The following is a 12,951-nucleotide window of genomic DNA, read 5'->3' as shown; positions in this document are numbered from 1 at the left end:
TTCATTTGTTTATTTTGCTTTTGATCCTTATTTTTTATATGTTATTGTCTGTTTTTTATAGGTTTATGTGATCGGGTCAATATTAATATAATAACTTATTTGTGTCCACAGAATAGTTGTTTAACTTAAAAAATGCAAAATGCAAAAAAGTGTAACAATATTTTTTTTTTGAGAATGAACATATTATTACAAATGTAGAAGATTGGTAATATTTTGTACATTTTGTACATGTTCACTGATGTGAGGGTGAGTTTTTACATGTCTGCACTGCTGCCTGGTTAAGTTGAACAAGATACATAAGTTTAAAATATGTCTTTAGGCATCTTGTTTATTCTTTTAGTTGTTTTCACTGAAATTATTTTAGGGTGTCTAAAAATCCCTGTCCACCATACACCTTCTTAGGATAACCACAACTAACCTTAAACATCAGTGACATCACAACATTCATACTGTTTTATTATCAAGGACCTGAAGATACTTGCAGCATGTTCAGCAATTAATGGTATTAACCTAATATTTATCATATTAAGCTGAGGTAAAGCTTAAACTATCCACCCTGTCGTGAAACTATTTTTTAATACAAAGTCACAGTGAACAGTTTGCAACTCTCAACTACATTTTCATTTAATGCCAAATTACTCCAGCAATCATTAAGTGGAAAAATGTATGCAGTGGACGAAAATGACAGTATGAAGTGATTAAACTGGAAAATATGTTTTGTGTGTAGTCGGCAAACTTAAAAACTTGACAAATAGTCAAAACAGTTACAATTTGTATATTTTATTTATTTTTATTTTGAGGGACAAAAGGCACAGTATATTGTACTGTGTATGACTTGAACTGAAATGAAATTAGTGCACAGTAATACCTAAATGAAGTTAACTTTATTAAGTTGTTAATACAAGTTACTCAAACACTTATAACTAAATGTAAAGCACACACATTTAGTGGCTGAGATAATGGTACAGGTTTAGATTCATGTGCTCTTGTAGTGGGGAGGAGTGGTATGAGAGCGCCCCCTACAGCCTGCGCTCTAAACTCCGACTTTAAAGACGGTTAAGGTCATTCAGCTGGTGTTTTAGTTAAATTTAGTTTATAAAATGTCCTAATAAGCTTATATAAAGAGAGTATTCATTTATTATAAAGTTTGTTTGACCGTTTTTCCTGAGTTTTATCTCCGCGTGTGTTTAGCTCAGTGCTGGAGCTGATTTGGCGCGCTGCTGTCAAAGGTTGGTAACCTAAGCTAAGCTAAGCTAAGCTAAGCTAGTTAATTAGCTGTAGCTAAATAGTTAACCTAGATTTAGTGTAGCTAGGTTAACATCGCTGTTGATTTATAATCTTGTTATTTACCTTCAGAGCATAAAAAATAATGTTTGTATAATGTTTAACTAGGTTAGCTTAACAACCTAGTTAACCTAGACTTGGGCGATGTGGCCTAAAAAACTTTCGATGTTAAACTTTTCGATGTTAATCGTTTTGACCCATACTAAAATCAAACTACAGATGACAAAGAAATTATTCTATAAATAAAGGTAAACTAGGTTTAGCTTTATTTTGGTTTTACTTAAAATTCTCCTTTGAAGTTCAAGTACAACCAAAAACAAGATTCCAAACAAAAATATTGTCATTTAGAGCATTTATTTGCAGAAAATGAGAAATGGCTAAAATAAGAAAAAAAGATGCAGAGCTTTCAGACCTCAAAATAATGCAAAGGAAACAAGTTCATATTCATTCAGTTATATTTGGTGGAATAACCCTGGTTTTTAATCACAGTTTTCATGCATTTTGGCATGTTCTCCTCCACCAGTCTTGCACACTGCTTTTGGATAACTTTATGCCACTTCTGGTGCAGATAATCAAGCAGTTCAGCTTGGTTTGATGGCTTGTGATCATCCATCATCCTCTTGATTATATTCCAGATGTTTTCAATTTGGTAAAATCAAAAAAGCTCATAATTTTATGTGGTCTCTTATATAGCCAGAAAATAAATAAAATGGTGTTTTTGTTTAGTGTATCTTTGCTGTCTTATGATTTAAAATATTGAATGTATCAAAAATGACTGTACTTGTGCCAGGCACCATGTCTGAAGAAAGAGCATGTCCTGAACTTCATCCTGCCGATCAGGTTATGGAGGTTGTGGACCCTTCTGATGAAAGTATGCCCTTGCTCTCAGTAGCTGAAAACCTCACAGATGATGTCATCTTCATCAACCAGTTAACTCCACCTCTACCCTCTTTGGAAGATCACCTGTGGATAAACGATTTTGTGAGCGCAAACACTGGTGATTACAGCTCCACTTTTTACTAAATTAAATGTTCTCTTTATAATAATGCAGTATGTATTTGTTCTTTTTTGTTAGTTGGTTATTTCTCTAGTCATTGCTTTTAACTTTAAAGCGGAATCTCTGTTTGGACCAGAATTTGTTCCAGCTAAGGTCATAAAGAAGACCAAACGTGAATGTTCAGAGTGCAGGAAAGTGTTTAGGACCACAAATGCTCTGAACAAGCACCTTCTCAACCACCAACCGGACAGACCTCATTTGTGCAAACAAAGATTTGAACGCCAGGATCACCTGTGAGTGGAGCTTATTTTCATAACACTAAATGTCTATTCTTATGTTAGTGGCAATTTTAAGGCAAGTAACACCTCTTATCAATCACAAAAGGTGTCCCAGCTTAGAGTGGGCCTGAAATTATCCTTGGTGTTGTTAATGCTTTACCACTCTTACCATTCTTACCATTTTCCTAATTTTCCATACATGGCCTTGAAACCAGCCGTATGGTTATGGTGCAGTACTATAGCACCAAATCAGAAAATTAAGACAGTATGAAAAATGCAGTTCATTATTTAATAGACATTCATTCCTGCATTGGTAAAACAATACTTTGGTAAAGCACTAAAATACAGAGTTCATGCTACTTGCCAGAATTGTACAAAACAGAAAACATGAGCAATATTGAATTCTGTGAGCTTGCAGATATCTGAGATGGACTGTTACACAGTGGAAATTTGATGAATCGGTATTCTCAATCCGTTTTAAAAGAAATTAATAATATAAATAGAAATGTTACCATCCCAACAGTTTTTGGAATGTGTTGCAAATCTGAAATGTGGAAATGGATGTAGATTAGGATGTAGGCGGATGTAGATAAACAACTGAAATGAAGTTTATAAAAGTAAGTAAAGTAAAGTATGAAATATGACATGAAATTTGTTGGGTTCATGTTGTCTATTGTCTTATTTTAATTATATATGCCCTCCAAGAATGGGGTGAAAAAGAAACAAATAATATATAAATATATAATAATAAATTTCTCTGTAATTCAAAGAGATTTGTCATACTTTCTCTGTAGCACGGCTCATTTGGTAACCCAAAAGAAGTGGCTGGCTCAGGGGTACAAGTCTGGCTACCATAAGGTGTTTTGGGACCACCACTCTCAGAAGTGCAGCAGAGCAAACCCCACTGAACCTTCCCCAATCCCATGGGAGCATGCATGTCCACCTGTAACAACAGAGGACCCATCGCCCTCTAATAGTTACAGCAGCAATACTGGATTTGCTTCAATAGCAGGGAATCTTGGGCTTAACTGTTTCCCCGAAGTTAACCTATCCCAGTCAAAGCTCCCTGTTATCCAAAAGTCTTGGAGCTTAGGAGCAGTTGACTCCAACCAGTGGGTTACAATAGACCCAAAGGCACCAGATTACCACAAGGCAAAAGCTGTAAATCTCCAGGGTTGGGAAGATGAACTGAGTTTTCCTGTGACAAACCCTCAGCCATTGAGGGGGGTGCTGACTGTTCAGCCTTGCGAGGAAGAAAACAACATAGGAATGGAATGTTCCTTAAGGCCATTAGCAGCTTCCCTTAAGAAAAGTCAACCAGTTTCCTTGAAGAAGAGTGTTCAACATCTCAAACCTCAAAACAATCACCAGCTTCCATTCATTGGTGAAGCTCAGGCATGCTCTAAATCAGACAGTCAGATTGGATCAGTGGCTCCACAGTCACACCAGAAAACGTCTCATGTTCCATTTCCACCTCCAGCCAAGAAGTGCAAAAAGATCAAAAAGACTGCTAATGTCCTTAAACCTCCTCCTCCACCTGCTATAAGACCCAAAATGAAAAAGACAAATCCAGTAAGATCGTCCGATCACCATACAGCGTGCCTCATTTCCCCCAGCCAGGTGGCAATGGCATCCTTCAGTACACAGAACACCCACTCGCTCACAATCAAGGTATATCATAGTTTGCATTGTTGCATATAATGTTTTTCTTTTCAAAGTGTTTGTTTTACAGTACTTAGGCCTGTCACTCACAACCTTTTTATAGCCATATAAATGCAATGATAATAATAATACACATACACATAGACGATTTTAAATTGCAGTAAACCTTTTATTTTATGGTGCACTTCTTACTGGGCATATCTGTGGTCAGCAAAAAATGTTGACCTTATATTCCTATATTGAATAATAAGTCTATAATAGAATGTATTCTTCAGAAATTAGAAATCATTTGTCATGATAAGTTTACATTATTTTCTAACAGCAAATTGGTACAGTGAACATTTAGAAATTACATTTCTAATTATTTTACTCAGGTTTGAGTAGTTGTGAACACCAGAAGCTTAGTAAAAGATAAATAATTTACTGTAATTATATATACAGTCATTTTTTGTAATCTGATGACCACTTTGAGGCATCCTAGGTATTTCAAAATATTTAATATTTAATATTGAGGGTCTATTGTATTCTCTATCATTTAAGTATAATTTATAGACTAATTCATCATTCAAACACATTATAATTTTCCTTATTTCTACTTTCTATTTTTACCTAAAACTCGCAGTGGTGCACATAACTACCATATCATGTTGTGCATCTGTCACCACATTCATTTTATTTTGAAAACACTGATTCCTCTGTATATTTTGTTGTAAGGAATACATGTTTCACTCTAGCTTTGTCTGTGCCATTCCATTATACAGGAAGAAGGTGTTGCTGCTGTGAGACAGGAAGGAAAAGAGTCAGGCACCAGGTTAGGTTGTGTGTTATAGGGAAAGTAATGGTCATGGTGATCATGGTTTCAAAGGGTGCTTCTCAGTTTGATTTTAGACCCTGTTTACAAATATTCACTTTATGCAAATGTAACACACCAAAGACGCATTTAAAACAGAGCCAACCCTGATCACTTAACTACTTTAGAAGGTGTTCAGAGACACATTGGAGCCTCATGGTATAGCAGTGTAAACATGTGACAGCCAGACTCCCTCCAGTACAGTTGAAACGTCAATAAAAAATGTTGTGCAACAAGTGTAGTATTTGTATATTCCATACCTCAAGTCAGATTTTAAACAAACAGGAGACAAACAAATGGAAATGCCTATGACTGAAATCTGATCAGAACGCAATCGAGATACTAGTTCCATGAAGTGACAGGGTGTAGAGTGGCTCTTAGTTTGAGGATTCAGTTGCCTGAATATCAGAGCAGGCTAGCTTGATTAGGTAGGTGATTCAATACATTTAACTGAGTGCACTGAAAATGTATCATGCTTTTTTCTTTCTCTCTCAGAACACTTTTTGAATATTTACCTGACCACCATATCCAATGCTGGCCTTCAGTTCCACAAACTCCAACTACATTCTCTGCTAAAATGGATGATCAGGTACTGAAGTCAATGTTTTTGACAGTGGTGATGCCTCTTTTTATTACAAACAAAAGAAAATATAAAAAACAATACATTAAGATATTTTATTTCATCAGTTCATTATTTTTGTGTAATCTTTTTGAAATAAAGTAAAATGTTTACAATTGTTCTTTTACTATTTACTTGTTGCAGCAAGTTGAAAATGAAAGCAGGGCAGCTGGACAGACCCAGGAGTGTCAAGGATTCCAGATGTCGCCACTGGTCATCCCAGTTTCTGTGCCAGTCCTTGAAAAAGAAGCCCCTTTCCACAAACAATCAGTACACTCTGTAAAACTTTACTTTTATTATACAATATTGTATAGGTGTGTGGGGTGGGGGCAGGGAGACAGTTGTCTGCCTACTAGTGTGTTTAACTGGTGGATGTGTGTCTGTAATCTGCCTTTTATCTGTTTTGTGTGAAACTAACCAATGGGCACTCAGGAACTCAATAATGCATTTAATTTAATTCCAGAAATCATACAGTCAAGCAAGGCCTTAGTAATTTGCTGAGCATCTGTTGGTTAGTTTCACACAAAGCATAGATGGATGCACAAATCCACCAATAACAAATAAGGGTCACATGATGGACACAAGTATTCAGAAGTTAGACACAATAAGAGGCAAAAAATAAGCTTTTTAACCACACTGCATTATTGCAAAGATATTCATAGAAATGTCCTGAAACATTTAATGTAAGGTATTAGCATGGTGTTAGCACATTTAACAATCCCAGCAACAAAGGTATAGACTATGTGATATGTGAGTCTATATTTAATTTTTTGCTGTTACAGATAGATCATAGTACTATAACCCCTCTAGTTATACACATGTATTTAATTAGTCATGAGTCAAATCCCAGGTTAGTACACAAATGTTGTAGTACTGTGGTCCTGTAACCCAACCCAACTGTGGGTCAAAAAGCAGGACTGAGAACAAAGAAAAACACAGCCACAGACAAAGAACGTCTGGGGAGGATAACAAGGGGGGGGGGCTGCTGTTACATACAAATAAGTGGGAACACTGATGACAAGGTGGGGCTTGGGATAAGACAAGAGAGAAACAAAACAGAGCCATTTGATACAGAGAACATGGCTAAGAACACAAGTAGGCTAGAGAAGACAAGCAAGAACACAAGACAGAAACAGAAATAATCATGAAAAGAAGAAACACAAGCATGAGTTTGAAAGAAAGGTGTAAGAGGTCAATTTTGAACAAAGAACTCATGTACATGGCTTTTTAAAATTTTATCAATTTCTGCTGGTCAACTGCACATAGTTTTAATAGATTTAAAGGCTGCTGTTTAAAAATCTTAAAAGATTTTCAAACGGCTGCCACACAGGCTTTTGTATGATGCTACCACTGGCAATATTATTTTGTGATTCTCTTGTAGGGTTGCATGCAGACAAAGAAGCAGCAGAATATCAAAGACCTGTCCAAAAGGAATCATCATCCTGATCTCCTGAGATCCCTGATCATTCCCAATGTAGCAGAATGTGGTGGGCAGGGATGTCGAGCTGCAGGAGGTTACCCTAGCCAACTGCGTTCACCTACATACCTTGTTGACCACCTGCTGAAGCCAGGTTTTTTGCACCCTCCCTATACTCCCCCTCCAATGCTGAGCCCTGTGAGACCCGGCACTGGGCTTTATTTCAACACTCTGCCCCAGTGCCAGCCATGCCCACTCCCACCCTTCAGCTACACTGCCTCCCTGAGTGAGTAATGAAAAAACACTTGATAATATCCATGATTGTCTTAAGGATATTATTGTGATTACTATACTACATAGTATGCTGTTGCTCTGTACAGATAGTGTTACAAACACATTTGCTACTGCCTTTTTCTGTTCAGATGGGACAGATACACTCCCTTTGATGACTGACGGTACAATTGTCAGTATAGAGCCGTGAGTTACCTTCACCAAGTCTTTACTTTTATCAAGATTAAATGTTTTGTAGAGCTCAGAATCTCCAATTCCAGGTTTTTGCTAATCAAGAGCAAAAACAAGAGGGTATTTTTTACTTTTGACAAAGTAAAAAACTAAGTAAAATGTAAACACATGACAAAATGTATATGCCCTATATTTAAATATTCTAAAACATTTACTGTCCCTTACATTTATGTGTGGAATCACTTATTGAAATCCAAATGATCAGTTCCCATCACTTCTTGATGTAAGAGTCAACTCTTTTCCAATTGAACAACCATAACATTTTGTTTCAAATTCAAATTCCTTTCAGTGTAGTTGTACATCAGTGGAATTTATTCTGTTTGTTCTCTGTTTTTTGATGTAGTAAAATCAATGTGGGCCCCAGTTTCCAGGCTGAAATTCCTCCCCTGCGCAACCAGCTGCTGATGCTTTATGAAGAGCACCCTGCCCAACTCTTATGGGCTCCATGGGGAGACCTCCCCACTAACCCGAAGACCCAACAAAAGGGTTTGTGTCGTTCTCATGCATATTCTTAAAGTCTGTCAAAGATGTACAACTGAAGTAACAATTTAGTAAAAAGTACTGTACTAATGCACATATAAACAGTCACTGAAAATGTTCAGTAATATTAAATTGATTGAGTGTTGACTTGTGCAAAAAATAGACTTCTTTAAATGTTTTTAACTGAGTGACAATAAACAGTGTTGGAAATCACATACACCAGTCTAGTTCAGAATAGAAAACTTGTATTTGATACCCTGTTTGTGTCATGTTGAGAAACACAATGTATTGTGTTTGTACTTTTTTGAACCAGTTACAGAGTTTCTGAACATGTGCTGTTCAAGTGTGCTACCAGGAGGGGGTACCAATACTGAACTTGCCCTTTACTATCTGCATGAAGTCCAAGGAGATGTTCTAGTAAGCTGTGTTTTACAGACATATGAAGTGGGATTCAGAAGCTCTACTGACTATATAGAAGCATTTTGTTGTTCTAATTATAGACTATAGTTTATTTGTTTCTTAAACTGTGCAGTACCAGATAGGCTTCTGTGTCTGTCTTTACATCTACAAGGTGGAGCAGCTAGGTAGGAATGTAGAATAGACGGGAATAGGGATGCAAATGATCGATTAATTCATTAATCATTAGTTAATTGATCTTATCGATTGACTTTCGATTAATTGATAAGCAGCATTTTTCACCTAAATTTCAGTGTTTCAATAGGGCCTTTAAAAATACCAGCTCAAAAAGTATATATTATATTATGATAATTATATTGTTTTATATTATATTATATATTCCTCAAGTAATTATGCATTAGGAAAAGAAAACAGACATGTTTTATGGTATAACAAAATACATTCTTTAATAATAAAAAAATAAATAAATTAAGGACTGGCTCAGTTCCTGCAATTGATACATTAGACATATTTGAAAAAAAGAATAGAAAAAACCTAACAGGATATTATTGAGCCTATCGATTATGAAGAAACTGCATCTAGGCTATTAATTAGGAAATCCTCAACAATCCTGGCTCTAGGAAAGCAATAAGATCCTGAAATCCTGTACTGTCAACTGTGTTGATTGCCATCAAATCTCTCTGGATCATGCTGCATATCCTCTCTGTAATGCCCTCCGCCCTTCTCTTATCACACGCTCGCCTTCCCAGTGTAGCTGTGGTTGACCAGGTGCACTGGTGCCATGCAGGACAGCTGCATGCACGTTGTTCAAAAGATAACTAAGTGAGCTGGTGGAACTGTTTCAATACTGTATTTCAATATTGCGTTACAAAGAGAACATTCGACTTCTTTGCGTAAATTAACAATGTTGAAATGGTCCCACACTGCACTTCTTTCGCCTGCTTCATTTTGTTTTCAACCCTGGTCTCTCGCGAGACGTGTTCACCTCTCGTTCTCACGCTCTGTTCAAGTTACTATAGTAGCTCCCTCTAGCGATTAATCGCGAGTAATACATTTTGTTCGAGCAACCTTTTGAACGACAAGTAATCTAAAGTCGATTAATCATTTGCATCCCTAGACGGGACACAGTGTTTAAATTCACAGTTTTTAATTGTAGCATGTTCTTAATTTTAGAATCAAATATGCCCATATTTTATTGCACAATACCAAGTTCTTCAAACTTATTGGAAATATTCTGCACTATATTTAAATGTAAGCAATTTTGTGACATTTACTATGTTAATGGCATTGTACAAAATTAGATGGTTTTATTCAGATATTATTTTACTAATTTTTAAACTATTAACTATCAGGTGGATCTGATTTCTTCAGCAAATGCTTTTGTACAAATTTGCAGTTCTAATGCAAACAGTATGGATGAATAATAGGAAAATCTAATTTAGTTTTTCATTCAAATGTTATGTTCACATAGCATTACTAATAATAAAAAAGTTCAACAAAAAAACTGGATAAATACACTCTTAAGTAGACTTAAGCCTTATCCGTACGGGATTCGTTTCTCAGGGGGTCCAGAGGTAATTTTCTATTTATATCTCTTTGATTTTATTACTGTCTGAAACGACCATGTATGTGTTTTTCTCAGATGTCCTCTAAGAAAATTACAGGCTAAATTACCTACAGTTTTTGGATGAACTCTATGGTCGAAAGGTAATTTTAGTCCCGTCTGGATGCACATGTCTGAGTTTCGTCACCTCGCTTGTAATAAAATAGCTATTTGTCCACTGTTTGTACACTTTGGGCGCGCATTTCCACGAAGATCCACGTAAACACAACAGCGAGTGGAAATGGAGGAGCTACTGAATTCAATATCATGTGACAGAGAAAGCTAAAAAAACTCACTGCTCCTGTTTTTTCAATTGCAATCCATATGCAAGAGTTTTAACATTGAGTCGAAGTGTGAAATATCTTTTACAGATGTTTCCCTGAGAAACGAATCCCGTCTGAATAGGGCTTTACAAACCCTACTGTTTATTGTACAAATTATTTTTTTCATGTTAGATATGGCATCTGACTTTTTTTAAACACTTTTTTACCAGGCTGCCCTGGATTTGTTGTTATTGAGAGGAGATTACAGAGCATCTTCTCATCCATTAAGTGTCTACCACTTTACAGGTATACTTGATATGTAGGACTGATACATTCACACTGCTTTTACTAACAGGATAAAAATATTAACAGTTATTTGGACTGATAAATACAGAAAGTCAGTATTTTAACCACCGCCATTTAAACCACAGGATCAGACCACTGGAGTGTTCGGGAGATTAAACTATTCCGGAAAGCTCTGTTTAAACACAACAAGGACTTTCAGCTAATTCATAATGTGGTAAGAAAGTCAAAAGGCATAAAAGTGTGTGCAGTAAAGAGGTATAGAGGTAGTATAGGGTTGGAGTAATTTATCTTTTCTGTAGTTGCAGACCAAATCTGTGGCCCAGTGTGTGGAGTACTACTATGCCATGAAGAAGCTGAAGAAGTTTAAGAAGCCCAAAAAAGGAGTAGATAAAGAACAAACTGCTGAGAACTCAGTAGGTTACTTAAACACAAACAGAGCTTTGTTTTTCAAACTAATCAAAATGCCATAGCACTCAATCAAAAAACAAACCAAAAGCCATATAGTCTGAAGGCATATCATAACAATGCATTGCATTAAACCAACTTACCTTCCTGATTGTCTGTAGGCGGAGTTCCATAGCACCATGGAGAAGAGGTGTGAGACTGGGTTTGGGATTAGATCATTTAACAGTGTAATGGAAACAAATGAAAGCCAGTATGTTGAGAACTGGGACTTTACTTGTCAGGAGTGTGGCAGGTTTGGAAATTCACATGCTAGTTTTTAATTTAGTGTGTATTAAACTTTAATAAGTTAGTAAGTAGGAAAAAATATGCATACAACCAAATGTAGTTGTGCATGTTGTTTAATTGTTGTTTTTGTTGCAAACATTTAGAGGTTTTCATTAAGTAAAAAGTTGCAACGCTCATAAGAGGAGCCACTGTCAGCCACAATAAGAGGGGCCTGCTGTGGACAGTTGGCAAACTGGAGACACATGCCAAGATCAAGAAGAGGACAGGCCAGAGGTCAGCTGAAGTCTTTACATCTAACATACATTTTGATACATTTGTTTAGACCTTGCATAAATTAATCCAGCAAAGAATTCCTGACATCTCTGATAGATTGACGAGATGTAATCTTAATTTTCAAGACTTATTCATACTTTGTGAAATATCAATGTTTAGAATAACTACGTTTGTCACGTTTCTGATTAGTACAGTATTGACAAAATACCTGTTTGTTACTTGTTTTGACTAAAGTTTAAAGGTTTAAATGTTACTCTTGCTATGTTCTTAATTCAGTTAGCAAATATGCCTGTATTTCATACCACAGTTTTTTATGCAAAGGTCTTCCCACTTTTTGGTTTAGTATATGTGGCCTTTTGAACACAGAAATACATGTGATAAAATGCTGCAGTTCATGCCTTACATTATTATAAAAACTAAAGCAACATATTGATGTGGGAATTTGTTACACTATTGAAGTATAGATAAAAAAAAACAGTTTTTGTAAAAGTGTTAGTGTTCAAATTCTTATACTGTTGTTCCAAAAAGTTTGTTGCATGTTTTTTCTTGACAAATGAAATATGCCTGTATTTTATACTAAAGTTCTATATACCACATCCTCACCAGGGTTTACGATCCAATATATTGCATTATACTGCGATACTGTAAGCAAGGCAATTTGCAATTTTTGAAATATATATTTTTTCATATTTAAAACCACATTTCTATGAAATCTGAATAAAATAATTTTACTTTTCATACAATTATAACAGTGGGATCTAACAACAGAGTACAACTTTGCTATCTAGTGGGCAGGGTTTGAACACAACACTAAATAATCCAGTCTGACACCATCTTTACATGTAAACTAATAATAAAAATCAGTAGTGTTTTTGAAAACTAATCAGTTTCTTACACCCCTATTTCTGGTATATTTGTATTTTGCAGCATAAACCTTTGCATCTTTAGTTCCCTATAATAATCTATTGCAATTCATGCCCAATCGTATTAGGAGCGATCAAAAGCAACGTATTCATGTGTCAGATTTCTTCCCCATATTTTTCACTTCTGATATAAAATTCATTGGGTTGTCACATTGACATGAGCTGTATTTTAGATTTCAGGTTATGATTTAAAATTTATAATCGTTTGGAAGACGTAACCTATTGGCTTGTTTACTTCTGTGAGAGGAATCAAGGATATTCACATCTCCAAAAAAATATTACTTACAAATAGTGCACTCATTGGTAATTTAAGTGGTTTATCACTGGTTTATCAGTGATTCTAAAAAAAGCCTTTGGTTTTCTAGTC

At 35.7% G+C, this 12,951-nt stretch overlaps 1 protein-coding gene across 2 annotated transcripts; it reads left to right on the top strand.

The window, feature by feature from the left end:
* Positions 1-999: 999 nt before the first annotated feature.
* On the top strand, positions 1,000-12,544 carry znf541 (zinc finger protein 541). 2 transcript variants are annotated; one of them, XM_049476018.1, is made up of 16 exons: positions 1,000-1,229; positions 2,075-2,281; positions 2,418-2,574; positions 3,354-4,230; positions 4,983-5,032; positions 5,567-5,660; positions 5,835-5,960; positions 7,072-7,393; positions 7,530-7,584; positions 7,973-8,115; positions 8,423-8,526; positions 10,623-10,698; positions 10,824-10,912; positions 10,998-11,111; positions 11,265-11,395; positions 11,532-12,544. In XM_049476018.1, exons 2-16 carry the CDS (start codon positions 2,080-2,082, stop codon positions 11,542-11,544), a joined length of 2,553 nt encoding a protein of 850 aa, XP_049331975.1. In that variant the 5' UTR covers positions 1,000-1,229; positions 2,075-2,079; the 3' UTR covers positions 11,545-12,544. The 2 variants fall into 2 exon arrangements, with proteins under 2 accessions (XP_049331975.1, XP_022536153.2); XM_022680432.2 differs by having other exon boundaries at positions 1,001-1,229; positions 5,835-5,969.
* Positions 12,545-12,951: the final 407 nt, after the last annotated feature.

The sequence above is a fragment of the Astyanax mexicanus genome, chromosome 1, assembly GCF_023375975.1.
Source record: "Astyanax mexicanus isolate ESR-SI-001 chromosome 1, AstMex3_surface, whole genome shotgun sequence".
NCBI classification, from domain to species: Eukaryota; Metazoa; Chordata; class Actinopteri; order Characiformes; family Acestrorhamphidae; genus Astyanax; species Astyanax mexicanus.
The sequence above is the reverse complement of the archived record's forward strand: the minus strand, read 5'-3'. Positions and strand labels throughout refer to the sequence as shown.